This window comes from Coregonus clupeaformis, chromosome 8 (assembly GCF_020615455.1).
Source record: "Coregonus clupeaformis isolate EN_2021a chromosome 8, ASM2061545v1, whole genome shotgun sequence".
In the NCBI taxonomy this organism is placed as follows: domain Eukaryota; kingdom Metazoa; phylum Chordata; class Actinopteri; order Salmoniformes; family Salmonidae; genus Coregonus; species Coregonus clupeaformis.
In genome coordinates this window covers 30,669,493-30,692,191 of record NC_059199.1, presented here as the reverse complement: position 1 = coordinate 30,692,191, position 22,699 = coordinate 30,669,493, and the positions used below count along the sequence as shown (strand labels likewise).

The 22,699-nt window shown below is 45.5% G+C and overlaps 1 protein-coding gene across 1 annotated transcript in view; it reads left to right on the top strand.

The window, feature by feature from the left end:
* The window catches only part of LOC121571542 (chloride channel protein 1), a 56,368-nt gene extending 33,679 nt beyond the window's left edge, over positions 1–22,689 (top strand). Inside the window, exons 10-23 of the mRNA XM_041883064.2 lie at positions 1,054–1,155; positions 12,223–12,307; positions 13,663–13,818; positions 14,308–14,377; positions 14,737–14,847; positions 15,488–15,701; positions 15,901–16,034; positions 16,115–16,299; positions 16,683–16,764; positions 16,958–17,040; positions 19,547–19,594; positions 19,866–19,970; positions 20,133–20,219; positions 20,459–22,689. Of these exons, the coding sequence (XP_041738998.1) occupies positions 1,054–1,155; positions 12,223–12,307; positions 13,663–13,818; positions 14,308–14,377; positions 14,737–14,847; positions 15,488–15,701; positions 15,901–16,034; positions 16,115–16,299; positions 16,683–16,764; positions 16,958–17,040; positions 19,547–19,594; positions 19,866–19,970; positions 20,133–20,219; positions 20,459–20,920 (1,924 nt within the window). The 3' untranslated portion in view covers positions 20,921–22,689. The remainder of the gene's footprint in view (positions 1–1,053; positions 1,156–12,222; positions 12,308–13,662; positions 13,819–14,307; positions 14,378–14,736; positions 14,848–15,487; positions 15,702–15,900; positions 16,035–16,114; positions 16,300–16,682; positions 16,765–16,957; positions 17,041–19,546; positions 19,595–19,865; positions 19,971–20,132; positions 20,220–20,458) is intronic.
* The last annotated feature ends 10 nt before the right edge of the window (positions 22,690–22,699 follow it).

Here is a 22,699-nt window from a genome sequence, read left to right as displayed (position 1 = left end):
GTGCAGAGCTTGCTCAGGAATGGCAGCAGGTGTGAGTGCATCTGAGGCGAAGACTTTTGGAGGATGGCCTGGTGTTAAGAAGGGCAGCGAGGAAGCCACTCCTCTCCAGGAAAAACATCAGGGACAGACTGATATTCTGCAAAAGGTACAGGGATTGGACTGCTGAGGACTGGGGTAAAGTCATTTTCTCTGATGAATCCCCTTTCCGATTGTTTGGGGCATCCGGAAAAAAAGCTTGTCCCGGAGAAGACAAGGTGAGCGCTACCATCAGTCCTGTGTCATGCCAACAGTAAAGCATCCTGAGACCATTCATGTGTGGGGTTGCTTCTCAGCCAAGGGAGTGGGCTCATTCACAATTTTGCCTAAGAACACAGCCATGAATAAAGAATGGTACCAACACATCCTCCGAGAGCAACTTCTCCCAACCATCCAAGAACAGTTTGGTGACGAACAATGCCTTTTCCAGCATGATGGAGCACCTTGCCATAAGGCAAAAGTGAAAACTAAGTGGCTCTGGAAACAAAACATCGACATTTTGGGTCCATGGCCAGGAAACTCCCCAGACCTTAATCCCATTGAGAACTTGTGGTCAATCCTCAAGAGGCAGGTGGACAAACAAAAACCCACAAACTCCAAGCATTGATTATACAAGAATGGGCTGCCATCAGTCAGGATGTGGCCCAGAAGTTAATTGACAGCATGCCAGGGCGGATTGCAGAGGTCTTGAAAAAGAAGGGTCAACACTGCAAATATTGACTCTTTCCATAAACTTAATGTCATTGTCAATAAAAGCATTTGACACTTATGGAATGCTTGGAATTATACTTCAGTATACCATAGTAACATCTGACAAAAATATCTAAAAACACTGAAGCAGCAAACTTTGTGAAGACCAATACTTTAGTCATTCTCAAAACGTTTGACCACGACTGTACAGGCTAGATCAACACCAACTAAACTAACATCTGAAGCAAGCACACATACTGTATATTCTTCAGAAAATGTCAACCTTGAGAGTGAGTGAGGTAAAGGTGCTGGTGGTTGTCACTGCAGGATCTCCTGTGGGTTCCTGGGGGCCTTCTTCGTCTGGCTGAACCGCCAGGTGGTGCTGTTCATGAGGAAACCCAATGCCATGACACGCTTCCTCACCAGACAGTGAGTTACAGGGATGAGGGGATGTATTTTGATGAGACACCTGAGGAAAATGCATACCTGAATTGGGGAGGATCAGGCTAGGGACTTAGTAGAATGAAATATAAATAGAATAGAATCATCCATTGTCTTTCTCCAAATAAAATATTGTTGCCGACTGGTGCATTTTACAAAAACAAACAGACAATCAAACCATCATCCAGACATTGATCGATCCATCTATAAGCAATCTGTGGTCTCTGAAAAAGAAACTAGTTACACACTCTCACTCCAATACAAATGAATGATTTAGCAGCAACCAATGCAGCTGCTTTTGTCAGAGCTGCACATAGTTACACTGTAGGGAAAATGAAATTAGACAAACAGAGACCAGGAGGGGGTAATTATTTTGTCAGTTTTGAGAATGTTAAATTGGTGCTTGTTCTTAGGCATGTCCTACTGGGAGACAGAGGGAGGTTATCTTATCTTATAGGAGGAGAAGCAGGACATTTTTGAAGTGAGTATTATGGCACAGGGTGCAGTTATATGGAGGGTTATACAGTGCCTTCATAAAGTGATACAGTGCCTTGTATTTTTCGCCATTTTGTTGTGTTACAAAGTGGGTTTAAAAATGATTTAATTTTAATTTTTTGTCAACAATCTACACAAACTACCCTGTAATGTCAAAGTGGAAGAAAAATGTATGGAAAATATAACACTAATACAATTTGATTAAATAAGTATTCAACCCCCTGAGTCAATACATGTTAGAATCACCTTTGGCAGCGATTACAGCTGTGAGTCTTTCTGGATAAGTCTCTAAGAGCTTTGCAAAGCTTGATTGTACAATATTTCTCTAAGCTCTGTCAAGTTGGTTGTTGATCATTGCTAGATAGACATTTTCATGTCTTGCCATAGATTTTCAAGTCGATTTAAGTCAAACTGTAACTAGGGCACTCGAACATTCGATGTCGTCTTGGTAAGTAACTCCAGTGTATATTTAGCCTTGCATTTTAGGTTATTGTCCTGCTGAAATGTGGATTTGTCTCCCAGTGTCTGTTGGAAAGCAGACTGAACCAGGTTTTCCTCTAGGACCTTGCCTGTGCTTAGCTCTTTTCCTTTTCTTTTATCCTAAAAAACTCCCTAGTCCTTGCTGATGACAAGCATACCCATAACATGATGCAGCCTCCACCATGATTGAAAATATGAAGAGTGGTACTCAGTGATGTATTGTATTTGCCCCAAACATAATGCTTTATATTTAGGACAAAAAAAAATCAGTATTACTTTAGTGCCTTATTGCAAACAGGATGCATGTTTTGCAATATTTGTATTCTGTACAAGCTTCCTTCGATTCCCTCTGTCATTTAGGTTAGTATTGTGGAGTAACTACAATGCTGTTGATCCATCCTCAGTTTTATCCTATCACAGCTATTTAACTCTGTAACTGGTTTAAAATCACCATTTGGCTTCATGGTAAAATCCCTGAGTGGTTTCCTTCCTCTCCGTCAATTGAGTTAGGAAGGATGCCTGTATCTTTCGGTGGCGGTCAGTGCCGTTTAAGATGAGGGAGGCCGATTACATTTTTTTCATGAGCATGGCCTTATTTCTATGACAGCATATTGGATGACTGTCATTCATATTCCATTCATCCAGTTCAATGTAACAGTGATAGGTTTAGGCTACTACATGATATTCATGTTTTCCCTATACCCATCATGAGATTGCTACAACCTAGCCTATGAATGAAAGTTTACAACGTAGGTGCACACAGGTCGAGACAAAAATGTGAGATGACAGACAGTGACACATGGACAGACAGTGACACATTCGATACCGCCTTGCACACTCTTGCCTGCATCTAGCTTATCTAGGGTGTAATCATTAGTCCAACAGTTGCAAACAAGAGTTTCTGTTGGACAAATTCAGGTATGTTTATCAACTCAAATGTTATTATCAAATACAACAGGTGTAGACCTTACAGTGAAATGCTTTCTTACAAGCCCTTAACCAACAATGCAGTTTTAAGAAAAAAAGTGTTAAGTAAAAAATAAAAAATAAAAATGATTAAAGAGCAGCAGTAAAATAAAATAACAGTAGGGAGGTTGTATACAGGGGGTACCGGTACAAAGTCAATGTGCGGGGGCACCGGTTAGTCGAGGAAATTTAGGTAATATGTACATGTGGGTAGAGTTAAAGTGACTATGCATAGATAATAAACAGAGTAGCAGCAGCGTAAAAGAGGGGGTGGGGTGGGGGGGACAATGCAAATAGTCCAGGTAGCCATGATTAGCTGGCTTGGGGGTAGAAGCTGTTAAGAAGCCTTTTCCCCGTTTTGTTCCGTTTGCTTTCGTTTAAGAAATGTTTTTCAACAGAATCAGTGGAATGAATAAAACTCTGATCATGCGTAAACACAGTTCACTTTCATAGCAGCCACGTTGTATTCCTTCTCGCATCTATGCACTCTCCTCCTCTCACGTTTTCCCTTCGCTTGTGGACTTCAATGCACAACGCATCAGCTGTATGTGACCAGGCGAAAAAACCTTTCCAAGCCAAACCATATCATAACTGCTACACACAGCCTATTAGCTAAAGTAACATCATAGTCAACATAGCTAATAGAACTAATGCGTTATTAAAACTGCTACAGTAACATTAGTGTACAGTCAGTAAGCAGTTTAGCACTTACACCGGCGGGTCCCGATGGCAATAAATTAGTAAAACCAAAAGCTTACCTTGACTTGGAAGAGTTCCAGTGTTGTGTTGGATAGTCATAGCCAGCTAGCTAACATAGCATCCCTCTGTTTGAGCAGGGTATTTGAGTAGGCTAACCTAGCTAGCTGCATTTGCTAGCTAAGTAAGTGAAACTGAAAGTGAAAAACATTTTCGAAATCTCGCTATCTCTCTCTCTTCTCCTTCATTTTGGAAGAAATTAATTTGTTCAAAACTGTTCAACTATTGTCTTTCTCTCTCTTTGAGTCAACTTTGAGTCAACTGGCTATCCTAAGTTGAATGCACCAATTTGTAAGTCGCTCTGGATAAGAGCGTCTGCTAAATGACTTAAATGTAAACTACTCACCACATTTTATGCACTGCAGTGCTAGCTAACTGTAGCTTATGCTTTCAGTACTAGATTCATTCTCTGATCCTTTGATTGGGTGGACAACATGTCAGTTCATGCCGCAAGAGCTCTGATAGGTTGGAGGATGTCCTCCGTATGTTGTCATAATTATTGTGTAAGTCTATGGAATGGGGTGAGAACCATGAGCCTTCTAGGTTTTGTATTGAAGTTAATATACCCAGAGGATGACGGAAGCTAGCTGTCTTCTGGCTACACCATGGTGATACCCTACAGAGTGCTGTTGAAGCTACTGTAGATGTTCATTGCAAAATAGTGTTTTATAATCAATTATTTTGTGACGTGATTATATTTATCATAGTTTTATCTAAAAATGATAATTTTTCTGAAATTCACTGAGGAGGATGGTCCTCCCCTTCCTCCTCTGAGGAGCCACCAAAGGTATCTTTGTAGTGACTGGGTGTAGTGATACACCATCCAAAGTGTAATTAATAACTTATCCATGCTCAAAGGGGTACTCAATGTCTGTTTCTTTTATTTTTTTTACCCATCTACTAATAGGTGTCCTTCTTTGTGAGGCATTGGAAAACCTCACTGGTCTTTGTCGTTGAATCTGTGCTTGAAATTCATTGCTCGACTAAGGGGTGTAACAGATAATTGTATGTGTGGGGTACAGAGATGGGGTAGTCAGAAAAAAATATATGTTAAACACCATTATTGCACAGAGAATTAGTCCATGCAACTTATCTGACTTGTTAAGCACATTTTTACTCCTGAAGTTATTTAGGCTTGCCATAACAAAGGGGTTGAATACTTACTGTCTTAAGACATTTCAGCTTTTCATTTTGTACAAGATTCTTAAAACATTACTCCACTTTTACATTATGGGGTTGTAAGGGTTGGTGTGAGGTGTGACCCAGGTTGTCGTGCAGTATATACAGCAGGATCTTTACTGGTGGTCCCGAAGCCAAAATACAAAATAACGGACTTATCACGATAAAAGAAAGTCAGAGCAAATAAGTCTCCAAAAACCGGCTGACAGCCAAAATCCGAAATACTACCTACGACTGAAACAAATAACGAAACAGGGAGAACACTTCTCAAGTACCTGTGCATAGGTCTCCGATTAGACACCGATGTACAGGTACTTGCTGGACATAGAGAAACTAACAGAAAACTGAGCAAGGGAACACAGGGAAGTGAGGGCATAAATACACAGGTGAACAGGTAGACACAGGTGACACCAATAGGATACTGATTAGTCCAGACTGTGAGTGAGGAGGTGCCTAAGGTTGTCAGAGGATGACACCTAGTGGGTCGCTCCGGAACTGCAACCCCCTCCTGTAATGGCCCCAGCCGTTCACCTCGGCGCCTCCGAGTGACGGAATGTTGTTATCAGCCCTGGGTCCAGAATGTCCCTCCTGGGCACCCAGGACCGCTCCTCCGGCCCATAACCCTCTCAGTCCACTAGAAATTGGAGACCCCTCCCCACCCTTCGGCAGTCCAGGATCCGGTCCACAGTAAAAGCCGGCTGTCCTCCGACAAAGCACAGTGGGGGAACAGGACGAGGAGGGGGAGCCAGGGGACAGGTGGTGACAGGCTTGAGGAGGGACACATGGAATGTGGGATGCACCCGCATGGTGGGGGAAAGTTGCAGGTGGTATGCCCCTGGGAGGGGAAGATCCCGCGTGGAGAGCCACACCCTCTGTCCCGGGCGAAAAACCGGGGCCGGGTGACACCTGCGGTTGGCCTGATGTTGAGACCTGACCGAGGCCCGCTTAAGCGCCGCTCGTACCTGCCTGCAGATGCGGCGACAGCGACTAATGTGGGCCTGGACCGACAGGACCGCCGCCTCCTCCTCTTGCTCAGGAAATAGGAGTGGTTGGTACCCGTATTGGCACTTGAAGGGGGACAGGCAGGTGGATGAGCAGAGAAGGGTGTTGTGGGTGTACTCCGCCAACACCAGTCGCTGACTCCACATTGCTGGAGGCGTAGCACCTCAGCAACCCCTCCAGATCATGGTTGACGTGCTCAGTTCGCCTCCAGGTTCTGGAAGGTGTTCACCACCTACCTCGGCGCCTCCGTCAGCTTGTCTTCCGGCTTCCATCCCCAGTCGAACGGGCAGACAAGCTGACGGAGGCGCCGAGGCAGGTGGTGAACGCCTTCCAGAACCTGGAGGTGAACTGAGGGCCCCGATCCGACACCACATCTAGGGGAAGGCCATGGACCCGGAAAACGTGCTGCACCACCAACTTAGCCGTCTCCCGGGCCGATGGGAGTTTTGGAAGGGGAATGAAGTCGGCAGCCTTCGAGAACCGGTCCACAACGACCAGGATGACTGTGTATCCATCAGAGGGGGGTAGGGCGGAAATGACATCCAGAGAGATGTGGGACCAGGGACGCTTGGGGATAGGCAGGGGTCGGAGCAGCGCTGGCGCGGGCTGATGTGAGCTCTTCATGCGCGCGCACACTGGGCAAGGAGCCACGAAGGCGTGCGTATCCCCCTCAGCCAATGGCCACCAGAACCTCCTACGCAGGAACTCCAATGTCCTGGCACCCCCCGGATGGCTGGTGAGGTCGGACACGTGCGCCCACTGAAGCAGTCGCGAGCGCGCAGCCTTGGGTACGTACATCCTCCCTGATGGACCTCTGCCCGGATCGGGCTCCCGCCGTAGCGCTGCTCTGACCAGCCTATCGATTCCACACGAAACTGGTGCAGCAATCAGGGCGTTGGGGACAATGGGGTCATCCCTCTCCACCAGGTCCACGGGGTCGAACTGCCGGGAGAGCGTGTCAGGCTTGGTGTTCTTCGACCCCGGACGGTATGAGATGGTGAACCGGAACTGGTGCAGAACAACGCCCACCTGGCCTCGTGCGAGTTCAGCCTCTTGGCCCCCTGAATGTAGGCTAAGTTCTTATGGTCCGTCCATATGACGAATGGATGGGCGGCCCCCTCTAGCCAATGCCTCCACTCCCCCAGGGCGAGGTTGACTGCTAGCAACTCACGGTTCCCAATGTCGTAATTCCGCTCCGCCGGAGACAAACACGCAGAGGTGAGTCTTACCATCCGTGAGGAACCGCTGGGACAGGATTGCTCCCACCGCAACATCTGAAGCATCCACCTCCACAATGAACGGCAGGGACGGATCAGGATGCCCTAGAAACGGGGCTGATGTAAAGCGTCGCTTAAGCGCATCAAATGCGTTCCCCGCTTCCAGGGTCCAGGCGAAGGAGCGCATGCTCGTCTGGGTGAGGGCTGTCAGGGGAGCAGCTAGGGAGCTAAAATTGCGAATAAATCGGCTATAAAAATTTGCGAACCCTAAAAACTGCTGTAGTTGCTTGAGGGATGAGGGCTGGGGCCAATCCAGTAGCGTGCTGACCTTGGCTGGGTCCATCTGTAGGTCCCCCTGTGTGACGATGAACCCCAGGAAGGATACTGTCTCTGTGTAGAACACGCACTTCTCCGCCTTGACGTAGAGCTGGTGACGGAGAAGGTGTTGGAGGACCTGCCGAACGTGCTGCTGGTGTTCACTCATGTCCTTTGAGAATATTAGGATGTCATCCAAATACATGAAGACGCTGTAGTCGAGGAGATCCCGGAACACGTCGTTGACCAACGACTGGAACACCGCAGGCGCGTTGGCTAGACCGAACGGCATGACTTGGTACTCGTAATGCCCACTGGGTGTGTTAAAAGTCGTCTTCCACTCGTCCCCCTCCCAAATCCTCACCAGGTTGTACAGTGCCTTGCAAAAGTGTTCATCCCCCTTTGCGTTTTTCCTATTTTGTTGCATTACAACCTGTAATTTAAATGGATTTTTATTTGGATTTCATGTAATGGACATACACAAAATAGTCCAAATTGGTGAAGTGAAATGAAAAAAATAACTTGTTTCAAATAATTCTTACAAATAAATAATGGAAAAGTGGTGCGTGCATATGTATTCACCCCCTTTGCTATGAAGCCCCTAAATAAGATCTAGTGCAACCAATTACCTTCAGAAGTCACATAATTAGTTAAATAAAGTGTACCTGTGTCACATGATCTGTCACATTATCTCAGTATATATACACCTGTTCTGAAAGGCCCCAGAGTCTGCAACACCACTAAGCAAGGGGCACCACCAAGCAAGCGGCACCATGAAGACCGAGGAGCTCTCCAAACAGGTCAGGGACAAAGTTGTGGAGAAGTACAGATCAGGGTTGGGTTATAAAAAAATATCCGAAACTTTGAACATCCCACGGAGCACCATTAAATCCATTATTAAAAAATGGAAAGAATATGGCACCACAACAAACCTGCCAAGAGAGGGCTGCCCACCAAAACTCACGGACCAGGCAAGGAGGGCATTAATCAGAGAGGCAACAAAGAGACAAAAGATAACCCTGAAGGAACTGCAAAGCTCCACAGCGGAGATTGGAGTATCTGTCCATAGGACCACTTTAAGCCGTACACTCCACAGAGCTGGGCTTTACGGAAGAGTGGCCAGAAAAAAGCCATTGCTTAAAGAAAAAAATAAGCAAACACGTTTGGTGTTCGCCATAAGCCATGTGGGAGACTCCCCAAACATATGGAAGAAGGTACTCTGGTCAGATGAGACTAAAATTGAGCTTTTTGGCCATTAAGAAAAACGCTGTGTCTGGCACAAACCCAACACCTCTCATCACCATGGTGGTGGCAGTATCATGCTGTGGGGGTGTTTTTCGTCGGCAGGGACTGGGAAGCTGGTCAGAATTGAAAGAATGATGGATGGCGCTAAATACAGGGAAATTCTTGAGGGAAACGTGTTTCAGTCTTCCCAAGATTTGAGACTGGGACGGAGGTTCACCTTCCAGCAGGACAATGACCCTAAGCATACTGCTAAAGCAACACTCGAGTGGTTTAAGGGGAAACATTTAAATGTCTTGGATGGCCTAGTCAAAGCCCAGACCTCAATCCAATTGAGAATCTGTGGTATGACTTAAAGATTGCTGTACACCAGCGGAACCCATCCAACTTGAAGGAGCTGGAGCAGTTTTGCCTTGAAGAATGGGCAAAAATCCCAGTGGCTAGATGTGCCAAGTATATAAAGACATACCGCAAGAGACTTGCAGCTGTAATTGCTGAAGAAGGTGGCTCTACAAAGTATTGACTTTGGGGGGGTGAATGCACGCTCAAGTTTTTTGTTTTTTTATCTTATTTCTTGTTTGTTTCACAATAAAACATATTTAGCATCTTCAAAGTGGTATGCATGTTGTGTAAATCAAATGATACAACCCCCCCCCAAAATCCATTTTAATTCCAGGTTGTAAGACAACAAAATAGGAAAAATGCTAAGGGGGGTGAATACTTTCGCAAGCCACTTGTAGGCATTGTGTAAGTGCAGCTTGGTGAAGACCCAGGCTCCCTGCAACGACTTGAATGCCGTCGTCATCAGTGGGAGTGGATAGCGGTTCTTAGTCGTGATGTCGTTGAGCGCCCGGTAATCAATGCACGGCCGCTGCCCACTGTCCTTTCTCCCCATGAAGAAGAAGCCCGCGCCCACGGGTGAGGTAGAGGGATGGATGTGCCCCTCAATGAGTGCCTCGTCGATATACTCCCTCATGGCCAGCGTCTCCGGCCAGGACAAGGAAAACAATCGACCTCGTGTGGGCATGGCGCCCGGCAGGAGATCGATAGCTTAGTCGTATGGCCTGTGAGGAGGTAGGCCCTTGGCACGCCTCTTACTAAACACCTCCCCCAGATCCCAATACTCCCAGGGAACGCCTTCCAGGTCTGGGCTGGTGACGGAGTCTGTAGTCGCCGTCCTCCCAGTGGCAACCGCCGCTAGGGCGGTAGGCGGTTCGGAGTGTGGGACCTGGGGAAGAGGTGAGGACTGGTAGGTGGTCTGGGACGGTGGTTTGGGCTGATGAGTGGTCGGTGGAGACCGGCACAGGATGGGGGCGGAGCCTCCTTCCAGGATGAGCCGCCCCGTGGACCAGTCTATCCGGGGTTTGTGGGCGACCAGCCAGGGGCGCCCGAGGACGAGGGACACTCCGGAGAGTCCACAATGAAAAACTGGATATCCTCCCATAGCCCCCCCGCCACCCGGACACGCACGGTGACATTGCGCTTGGTGATGAAGCCCGACCCAAACGGCCAGCCGTCCAGGCCCATGACCGAAACTGCTTGGAGAGGGAGAGTAACGGAACGCTCTACCCTTGGGCCAGCCCGCGTTCATCAGGTTTCCCGCAGTGTCAGAATCCACCATTGCATGCGCCCACGCGCAGCGCCCACTGAAGGTCCGGGAGTGTCTGGAGTTGGGGTTTCGGTTCCGGCTCGCTAGCACCCCTCCCGATACTAGCGAGCCCTCCCGTTTCCCAGCTTCTCCGGGCATGAGTCGCAGTGGTGATCTGCCTGGCCGCAGTACAGGCAACGTCCCTGGCGCAGATGCCTCTGCCTCTCCATCCTGGACAAGTGCCCCGCCCCCAGCTGCATAGTCTCCTCCTGAGGTATCTCCTCCCTGAATCAGCGGAAAGCCTCCAGGTTGATAGGGGGACGTGGAGGCGTGCCTTGCGTCATCCCTCTCTCATGCGCCCTCTCACGACGCCGATTGTCTACCCGCACCGAGAGTTTGACGAGGCCGTCCAGTAGCTCAGGCAGCTCCCTGAAGGAGAGTTTGTCCTTCATCCCCTCCGATTGCCCCTGCGCGTAAAGGACGACCAGATCGGCCTCCTCCCATCCTGCCTCTCGAGCCCGGGTCCGGAACTCCACAGAGTAGTCCGCCACCTACCAGTCACCCTGCCGACAGGCCGTGAGCCACCTCCCGGCCTCGTGCCCTGACACCACCTGAGAGGTGTCGAACACCTTGCGTAGCTCCTGGGTGAATTGGTAGGAGTCGGAGCACGCCGGAGTTTGGCTCTCCCACTCCGCGGTAGCCCAGGAAAGGGCCCGACCTGTCAACAGAGTGATGATGTAAGCCACCCAGCCCTGCTTCGTCGGGAAGGAGGAGGGTTGTAGGCTGAATACCAGGGAACACTGGGTGAGGAATTCCCTGCAGCCCTCTGGACGTCCATCATACCTCTCCGGAGGTGGTAGGCGAGACTGGAGACGCTGCTGCCGCTGCTTCCGCTCCGCTGGCTGACGGGGCTGGTCGGGTGTCCACCCGGCTCTGCACGCCGATCGTCAGCTGGCGGAGATTCTCGATGATCTGCTGCAGGCTGCGGTCGTGTTGGTTCAGCATATCTCCCTGTGTTGCCAATGCGCTCCGATACTGTGCTGCCTCCACTGGGTCCATATTGGCTCAGTTTTCTGTAAGGGTTGGTGTGAGGTGTGACACAGGTGCGGTGCAGGATATACAGTAGGCAGTAGGCAGAGATGGTGAAACAAGGATCTTTACTGGTGGTCCCGAAGCCACAATAAAAGAAAGTCGGAGCAAATAAGTCTCCAAAAACCGTCTGACAGCCAAAATACGAAATACTACCTACGACTGAAACGAATAACAAAACAGGGAGAACACTCCGATCAGACACTGAGTAATACTGCTGGACATAGAGAAACTAACAGAGAAAACTGAGCAAGGGAACACAGGGAAGTGAGGGCATAAATACACAGGTGAACAGGTAGACACAGGTGACACCAATAGGATACTGATTAGTCCAGACTGTGAGTGAGGAGGTGCCTAAGGTTGTCGGAGGATGACACCTAGTGTGTCACTCCGGAACTGCGACCCCCTCCTCTAACATGGGGTATTGTGTGTAGATCAGTGACACAAAATCTAAATGTAATCCATTTTAATTTCAGGCTGTAACACAACAAAATGTGGAAAAAGTAAAGGGGTGTGAACTTTCTGAAGGCATGCCATTTAGCAGACACTTTTATCCAATGCTATTTAGAGTCATGTGTGCATACATTTTACGTAGGGTGGTCCCAGGAATCGAACCCACTATCCTGGCATTGCAAGCGCCGAAGAGTGCTCTACTAGCCGAGCTACAGAGAACGTCAGGGACATAGGGTTGGAACAGAGTTTGTTTAATCCTTTTTCTTTCCCCAGCCGACTGATTTTCCCCGGTGTTGTGACCTTAGTGATAGCCAGCTTGACCTTTCCCCCTGGATTTGGACAGTTCATGGCTGGAGAGGTCAGAGTTCAAATACAATTGTATTTATCTGTCACTATGAACATGCTCTGTAGAAGTCCCTGTTTATTGGGACTTGAAAACATGTTAGTAACACTTTATAACACTGAATAAGCATAAGTTATTATAAAGTGTTACCAATATTGTTTTGTTTGGCTAAAATGCGACTGTTATCTACTATTCTCAATCATGAAAAACGTCCCTGCAGAGCAACATTCATAGGATCATCTAACAAGTACAACTATTTACCAAAATATATAAATTGTGAATTCTTTGCTTTCTCATAACTCGAAATACCCACTAGGCACAAACTGGTTGAATCAACGTGGTTTCCACGTAATTTCAACCCCAAAAACTATGTGATGACGTTGAATCAACGTGGAAAACGAATCAACGTGGAAAACTGATTGGATTATTTGAAAAAAGTCATCAACGTAAGGGCATTTCGTATTTTTTGTCACCCAACTTTTAACTTAAATCCAATGACATGGTGGCATTTTTTGTTGAATTCACGTTAGTTAACAACTCAACCAAATGTAAATCAAAACTAGACTTTGCACTGACGTCTGTGCCCAGTGGGCTGGCTGCCAGTACCAGTTATATTTATGCTCTCATGAGAATTCTGGTACCCAGGCTAACCCTGGACTGAGTAATCTAGATGTTCAATATTAGCTGGATATTCATTGAAGAAGCCTCTTTGCCCAGCCATGCAGAAATAGCCCTAGGTTAATCATGTGTTTTGTGACCCCTTAAAATAGACTGCTTAGTTAGTGCGAATGAGGTGTGTTTAAAGCAGCCAGAAACACCTGTGTGTGGTGGGATCTTCACCCTCAAGCTACGGTGTTTAGCACCTTTTTAAGATGGTACTTGTGCCCCATTTCTACGGTGCTAAAATGCAGAGGTGTTTCCAAAACTGACCATTTTGCTCACAGTACAGTATTTATTTCAAAACCTCTCTTTTGGCAATATATTGAATAGGCCTATGGGTTGACATATATGATGCACACAAAGCAATCTTCATCTGCAATATTTTGATCAAGTTCTGACTACAGTACAGTTGGTTTTATCTTAATATAACTCTATATTTAGATACATATTAAACTATTCATTACACATTTTGACACAATTTATCCCAAACTCTTTTTAACACTATTTTTCATTCAATCTTTTAACACTATTTTTTCAGTACCACTTTTTAACACTATTTTTCATTAACACTTTTTAACACCATTTTTCCTTCACACTTTTTAACACCCTTTTTCATTCACACTTTTTAACACCATTTTTCATTCACACTTTTTAACAGTATTTGCCATTACTTTTCCCTCTTCCTTTCCCTTCTTTCATACCACCTCCAGCTGATGCCCAGAGAATGCATCAACTCCCTGTTTGACAACTTCACCTGGACCAAAATCTGGGGCTCCCCCCCTCCCCCCGGCCTGGGGCGCTCCTCAGCCTGGCTGCACCCCGACGTCAGCGTCTTCGTCATCCTCCTCCTCTTCTTCGTCATGAAGGTACCCTACCTCATTCCCCCGCTCCCTCCTCTCTCTTTCTTTTCCACCCCGTAGCGTTTGTCGGTATAGTCACACATTGCACATAGCGCCACTCAGTACAATGACAGACTCCTGGTTGATTCACTCATCTCAGTAGAAGAAGAATCTCCTGCAGAGAGACTGTAGTGGAGATGCAATCCTTAACGCTCCATCAGTATCACACTTTACATAGTTGTCTAGAGATTTCCACTGTGTACTAGAGGATAAGGGTGTAATACTGTGAGTGTTAGCATCAGTATGATTAGCGTTTCCCATTGAGAAGAAATGGATTTGTATCTTGTCACAATGGTATTATTGGATTGGAGAAATGTAATCGAAAAGACTAGTCGGGAATGTAGTCTATTGTGTGAAAAATGCCTTTCAAGTCCAGTCAAACCTCTAAGCTATTGTGGAAGTACTAAGATGCATTAATTCTGCTCAGTTACTAATTGAATTCCACCCATGTCTCAGTTTTGGATGTCTGCTGTTTCGACGACGATGCCCATCCCTTCTGGAGCCTTCATGCCTGTGTTCATACTCGGTAAACAGAAGCACAACATTATCATGTTATTAGTTGTAATATGAACACAAATTCCATATCAGTTTTTAATATTTATTCTTTCATGTAAATTGACAGAGAGCGATCCAGTGTAGGACTACAGAACATGACCATTGCATAAAGCTTAATGGGTAATCATGAAGTAGAGCATTCTGGGTAGTTTTTAATCAGTGTACCTTCAAGGATTCGATGTCGTATATAACCAAAGAGTGAAAAATCACTAGTGAGCCACAGAGATAGATGGGTGCTTATGAGAGTGGCGGAGGGGGGGGATAAATGTCAGATAGCCAACATGCAATGTAGACATTCCACCTCCCATACCATCGTCTTTTTTTCCCCAGGAGCCTCTTTCGGCCGACTGGTGGGGGAGATCATGGCTGCCCTCTTCCCCCACGGGATTCTGTTTGATGGAATCTTGTATCGCATCATCCCAGGAGGGTACGCAGTCATTGGTCAGTCTCCCTTTCCACCTCCTCCTCTCCCTCTCTCAGTCAGTGCCTGCCTGTCATCCCCCTTTGGTGTGATGGCGAAATGTCACTGTCTGTTCCCCCTCTCCTGTCCTCTGCTGTCTCAGTGACCCATAAACCTAAATGCTTCCATTAATCTTCTTCATCTTCCCTCTCTTGCCCTACAAACCCCCCTCCCCTCCTCTTTTCCTCTGCTCCTTTCATTCCATCCCCTTTTACCCTTTCTTCCTTCGCTATTCCCACGTGCCGTTCTGTACATCAATCATCCCCCTGATTTTCAACCCTGGGTCCCTGATATAATGTTTCTCTTCCTCACCCCTCATCCCTTGTTTTTCACCCCATGCCTCATCCCTTCTTTCCCTCCTCCCATCCCTCCTGTACTTGTTCACCGACTATGAGTACTGTGTTGCCTCTTTCCATGAATCACTCCCATCTTTTGCCCATCCACCCATCACTTCCCCCCTCTTTTATATCCCCCTCTCCTGTGGATCATCCATCTACACATCCCTTCCAAATGCCTTCTTTCTCCCCTTTTCTCTTTCTACCCATCCCTCTCTCCCTTCCTCTGTCTTCCATTTCTCCCTCCGTCCCCCCTTTCCCTCCTCTTCTCCCTCCTCTCTCCCAGGAGCGGCGGCACTGACCGGGGCGGTGACCCACACGGTGTCCACAGCAGTGATCTGCTTCGAGCTGACGGGCCAGATCTCCCACATCCTGCCAATGATGGTGGCGGTGATCCTGGCCAACATGGTGGCCCAGGGCCTGCAGCCCTCGCTCTATGACTCCATCATCCAGATCAAGAAACTGCCTTACCTCCCTGAGCTGGGCTTTGGACACATCAGGTGTGCAAAGAGAACCTGCAACCAAGGTGACATGTTGGCTCTAAGGGGGCCCAGTTGCATTGAGGGTCCCATGCTAAAACAATAAGTTGCTTGAGTCAATATGGCCGCCTCAGCATGCTTGATTCCTCAACATAGACACACCAGTAGTACACAAGTGTTGAGCATGAATTAATGATTGCCATTTCCTTCTGACTTACAGCCAGTATAACATCTTTGTGGAGGACATCATGGTTAGGAAAGTGAAGTTTCTCTCGTTACAGTCCACCTGTAGGGAGTTGATACACCTCCTGGATTCCACTTCTCTCAAAACGATACCACTAGTGGATTCAACAGGTAAAATTAATGAGTTTTTCATGAACGTGAGGATACATTTCAGTGTCTTCATTTCCATCATGTGACTATCTTCCCTGTAGATTCTATGATCCTATTGGGCTCCATCGAGCGGTCAGAGCTCCATGCTCTCTGTGATTGGTGGCTCTCTGCAGAGAGGCGGGTCCTCAGGCAGGAACAGTGTTTACAGGAACAGAACCAGTATGCCAAAGACAGCTGGGAATCCTTTGCCTTTGTGGATGAAGATGATGAAGAGAGTGGCGATAAGGTTTGTCAGAGAGACCGAGGGTAAATGTTCATAAGGCATCAAAAACACACTCTTAGAAAATCAATCAAAGTTTATTGGTTGCGTACACAGATATGCAGATGTTTTCGCAGGTACAGCGAAAAAGGGTTCTAAAAGGGTTGTTCTACAGGGACAGGGTTCTAAATGGGTCTACATGCAACTGTTTTCATCCAAGAAGGTTCTTCGGAGGGTTCTAAAACGATTCTTTGTTTGGTGACAACCTGGAACCAGAAAGTGTTCTTCTACAGGGACAAGCTGGAAAACGCTTACTGAAGCGCCTTGCGGCAAGGAACTTATTGTATTGTGTCATTATTTAAGCTGTCAATGTGATAAATGTACAATGACTGTTTTGTTAAATTTCCCAGAGTACCCCAGTTCAGGAAGAGAGAAATGGCCCCCTGCCATCTCCTAAACCACAGGAGGCCTCGTCCAATCACACAGCTCCTGGTGAGTTGAACCATCTCTCTGGAACAATACTTCTATGGGTTCCTGGAAACAGAATGTCACATATTATTATACAGCTTATTGTATATTCATATTATTATACAGCTTTGAATTATTTAGTTATCAATCTCAACATCAAGACACCTTTGTAGAAGACTTTGACCCTCATCCATATTTTATCATCTGTCCTTTTCAGAAAAGGGCCATCTTCAGTCTGTTAGGAGAACTCTACGGAATATCTTCACCTCCCGAGACAGACAGGCAGAGGGACAGTCACAGGTAGTCTATAACTGTGTGTGTGCAGAGTGTCTGTGCCTGTGTCTGTGACTCTACGCTAGTGCTGAGCGATTAACCAACATTTTGGTAATTTTTTGGTTTTATTAAACAACTAATTGACCAACGTCGGTTCAATTATTTGAATTCCATTTAGTTTTTTTCTGTGAGGTCAATGCACATTTTCTCTAGAGATAAATCAGATCAAGCCCGAACTGTGCGATGTAGTAGGGAGTTGTAGTTTCCAACAGGCCAATATTCTACTTAATTTAGCGCATAAAACATGGCAATTAACTACAAACATAATCCATTGTGTATCTACTTGTCCGGTCTGTGTGTCTGCGGAGAGGGATAGAGAGCAGTATCTCTACCGGAAAATACATGATCTAAGTGATTGGTAATTTGTTTTCAGCGGTCATAAAAGTATGCCTTATTTACTTTGAAGAACTACTAAAATAGTGATTTTGTCAGATGGCATAGGCAGCAGCTCTATAAAGATGAGATGATGACTTGGAATGAAATAAAGTCATCAAATAATACAAATGTAATATACACTGTGTACAAAACATGCTCTTTCCATGACATAGACTGACCAGACAGGTTAAATAAGTATTTTTAAGCCTTGAGACAATTGAGGCATGGATTGTGTACAGTATGTGTGCCATTCAATGGGCAAGACAAAAGATTTAAGTGCCTTTGAACGGGGTATGGTAGCAGGTGCCAGACGCACCAGTTTGAGTGTGTCAAGAACTGCAACGCTGCTGGGTTTTTCACGCTCAACAGTTTTCCGTGTGTATAAAGAATGGTCCTTGAAAAATAAAGGTATACCCTGATGAAGACAGCTTGTCTGTCGAACCGTTGGTTATTAGGATATTAAATTATTGCATCTGAGCTCCTAGAGTGTGCGGCTTTCCTTTTATTTTTCAAGTGTTTTACGCCGTCAGCCAGCACCTCGCCTAAATAGGTGTGCGTTTCTTTCGCCTTTATATAAAGAATGGTCCACCACCCAAAGGACATCCAACCAACTTGACACAACTGTGGGAAGCATTGGAGTCAACATGGGCCAGCCTCTCTGTGGAACGCTTTTGACACCTTGTAGAGTCCATACCCCGACAAATTGAGGCTGTTGGAAATAGGGGTGCTGAAGGTGCCGCACCACACCCTGAAAAATCTGAATCAAAACAATTATAATAATCAAAATAAAATAAAAATATTTAAAAAAACATTCACCAAAGTAGTGCACTGGGCCTTTACTAGTCCTGTATTAGCGGACCGATATAGCCGTCTGTAGCACGGACAACAAATTGTTTTCAGCATCGAATCGAAACCCAACCAACCTCAAAAAACACTAATCGCTCAGCACTACTGTACGCACAACAATGTCTTCCTAACGATCACTAAAGTATTTCTGGAGCCGAGAATTGAGCAGCAAATAAATTACTGGGATAATGAGCTGTTGAGATGTAGATAGCTTCTATCCTTGGCGGTTCGATTGAAAACCATATTTCAAATGTAAAATATAAATATTTAGCCATTATATTTGCGTGGGATGAACCTCATTACTGGGATCTGCTCTCTATGTACCCACTCCTTTATCTAATTGAGTGTGACTTGAATTCACATGAGTTGCAAATGGATATTGTTCAGAGAGGCTCCATAGTCAAACATATTCCCTCTGAGTTCTATATGGAAATCTGCATATGAAATATGGTTATTATTTGCCTGGTATGGCTGGCTGGTTGGCTTTTCATATTACCAATGTATACTGCAAATATGAAAAACTATGTATGTTAATGATACTCAAGGATGTACTTGTAAGTACCAACCTACTGTATCTCCCTATTCAATGTTGATCATAATATTTTGCCACTCATCGTAGTTTTACAGTTTTCTACTGGATAAGCCAGCCTTTGATTTGAATTGTACACCCAAAACTCATGACTATTTCATTCTGAAAAGCCAAGTCCATTACTATTTTATACTCAAGGATGTGCTTGTAAGTATGGGATTTGAATTGGATTCATACTTTTCCTAGCTGCACAAATGACTGTCCTATCTCTCTTTTCAATGTTGATGTGTACATTTTCCCACCAAGACCATCGTTGTTGTAGTCTTCCACTGGCTAGCACAGCTTTGGGGTTGAATTGTACACCCCAAACTCATGACTATTTCATTCTGATAAGTCAAGTTGTTATTATATTTCACACAAACACCTGGCTTAAAAAATCAACAAGAGTACATCGATGAACATGCAGCCCACACAAAATGATTCTTGACACTGCATTCAGCCAAATAGGGTACATGATTCTATATATTTTGAAGAGACAAATATGAGTAATTGGTTTCAAGAACAGTGGCAATCAGCTAAGTTATGGGAAGCAGAAGTGAAGAGACTGTCATCACCTCTCCTTGAAACGCTTCAAAGAAAATGGGGGCAACTAAAAATGTGAGCATGACGTTACTCAGGAAGTGTCTTGTCTTACCCCCCTCTATTTTCTCGCTATCTCATCAGGAATCTTGCGCCAACCCTCCCCTGTCTGATACGATGACACCAGAAGAGGTAACTGATCTCATTCATGTCCATTTAAGTTCAGTCCCAAGAACTGTACTTCTCCTGATGCCATACCAAATTATTAAAGTAGACTGCCTTGTACATTTTCCTACACTTTTGTCCTTGTCAAAAGGGGCTAATGTTGAAATCCATAAGAGGGTTAAAAGGTGTCAACAACCCTAAATCTCTTATGGAGGCAGTTGACATTGAAGGTTGCGTTTTAGAGTGTTTTTAGCCAATTACAGTGTTGGTTGACCTTGTGTCTGGTTGGCTGGTGCAGATCAAAGAATGGGAGGAGGCCGAGATGGACAAGCCAATGGAAATTGATCAGATCCGAATAGATCCCTCCCCTTTCCAGCTGGTAGAGAGGACATCATTACACAAGGTTGGTTGAAGTGCTGCCAATTCATACCAATTTGGAGGTACAGTATCTGACATCATGTCTAGACACACCTGAAATACAACCGATAGTAGATTTGCTCAGAACAGAAGCCATACCAAAATGTTGAGGCCTAATTTGACGTCTGACCTTTTCTGCCTGTCCCAGACCCACACTCTCTTCTCATTACTGGGCCTGAGTCATGCCTATGTCACCAGTATCGGAAAACTGGTGGGTGTTGTGGCACTTAAAGAGGTAAGAAAATGTAATTTTCTCTTTTATATCTCTCTCTCTCTCTCTCTCTCTCTCTTTCTCTCTCTATTTCTATTTTACAGGATTTAATTATCTTATGCTTGTGACAATCTGAGAATTTAGTAAGGGTTGAGTCATATTGCCTTATGAGTCTACTCATCATGCTATTTTCATGTAATTCAACGTTGTGTTCTTCTAATGTGTTCTTCTTTCCCTGTCCCCACTACCACATTCTCTCCCAGCTCCAAAAGGCCATTGAGGGCTCAACCCGTAGCGGGGTCCGGCTACGTCCCCCTCTGGCCAGCTTCCGCAACATCAGCCGAAAGTCATCCAAACACCAGGCAACCTCAGCCCCCTCCTCCCCTCTCTCCCCCGCTCCCGTCGTCCCCAGCGCCCCTGCCCCGCCACCTCCCACGACACAGGAGGAGGAGGAGATGGAGGTGTGGATCGAGGGCACGAAGCGGGAGGTGGTGGAGGTGAACAGCAGTGGTAGCAGCAGCGGAACGGGCAGCAGCAGCAGTAGCAACAGTAGCCCCTCGCTACCCCACTCCTTGCCCCTCTCCATCCCCCTCACCTCGCCCCTCTCCATGCCCCTCACCGTCGCCCTCTCCATCCCCCTCGCCGCCTTCTCCACCCCCCTCACCACCCTCCGGCCTGTCGCAGAGAAGCAAGTGGAAGAGGAGAGTGATGAGGAGCCCATCTAGCCTTATAGACGAATGCTGTTTTTTTTATAACGTTTTTTTTAATGGTGTGAATTTCTCTTTTAGTCTTTCTCTATCCCTCCATTTTCTCTCTCTCCCTATTGCTCTTTCCCTCTTTTAACTCTCTCGCTGTTCCCTCTCGCTCCCTCTTTCTTCTCTCGATGAATGATGTCTGTGAATCCATGAGGAGAAATAATCTGGGCTCGATAGTAGGACTTTACTTTTTAAGATTGGTTTTAAACAGGAGACAATGGCTACCAGTGGTGCTCCATGAGCAAAACAATCTACAAGGCCCCAAAACGACCTTTAATAAACCCATCCTCAACTTGTGAGGGAGTTTTATGATCACCATGCTGGGTTGATAGATGACCGTGTTAAATCAGACTGATGACAGCCAACTCAGATGTAATGATGCTAGAGGTTTTTTACTTAATGATGCTATGGCTCCAGCTGAACAACCGCCATCCCCCTCTGTAATTTAGATTACTCGCTCACTTGATGATAACACAAAACAAACACATACTGAGGACATGATGATGAAACTTGGTGACTTTTACGATGGTGACTTTTCCTACCTCCCAAAAAAAACAGGGTTGTGTCATTAGGCACCAGATGTAGGAAAACGGACTGAAACAGGGGGGACTACCTCGACCTTGGCCAATAAGAAAGGCTCATTTTCATTTACGTGGCAAAACATTGTAAAACGTTACCCTTTGCATGTCCTAATAAACAAAACCCTGATGTTCTTCTGACACCACTGAGCACAGAAGAAAAACTAAACAGAATGACGCAGCGTTTTATTTGAAAAGTCGTTGAATTATGAATGAACTTTTCTTTCTTTCCCTTTTTCTTTCTCCCTCTCTATTTTTCTCTTCTTCAAACAGTTTCTCAGGTTGTTCCCTATGTCTTTAAACCTGCAGATGTTGGACAGATGAATCTTCCTGTCTGTTAAATGAAAATGATTTTGATTGTATTTTGTTAATCTGTTTTTTAATGTATGAATGTACAGTATGTATGTACAGTACGCTAGAATGTGTGAGCACACGTGTTTACGTTTCTCTGTCTGTCTTTAGTCGTGTATTTATTTATTTATCTTTTCGTAGAGCCGATCTTTCTCCGAATGTATAAACAATGAATAATGTAGTTAATAAAGGTGAATAACTTATCTGCCAAATTCTTTATTGTGATTATTCATGGCATATGGATTTGGAAGAGCATAATAACTAATATAAAATGATTAAATTAAAACTAATACAACTATTATAAAACGATTACTATGAAAGTTAATGCTACTTACATTATATTAAATGACCATGGGCTTTTGGAGTTAACTTTGTACTAAGCAACATGCCGGTTCATTTAAAGCAATAGAGGCATCTTTGTCATATTGATGAATTGTTGAACAAATGAGTGGTTCCCAGCTCCACTACCACACGCCAGTCTTTTTCTGTCTCTCACTTCTATTGCCATCAACATTACAGGCAGTAAAACAATCTCCTCCAACAGAGCAATAAGTCAGTTATAAAGAGACAGACAGAGGGTAGTGAAGCCTACTGTAAGACGCCAGTAACAGAACCAGAAAAGCCATATTGTTGACAGGATTGTAACGCTCCAGATTCCATAGCATCAAATTATGTTATGTGCGTCTGTCCACGAGAGATTAGTTTGTGTGTAAAACTATTGAACACCACACACAATACCACTGCCAACAAGAATGTTTTTCGAGAATATATATATATATTTTTACATACATACATACTGTACATACATACATTCATACAT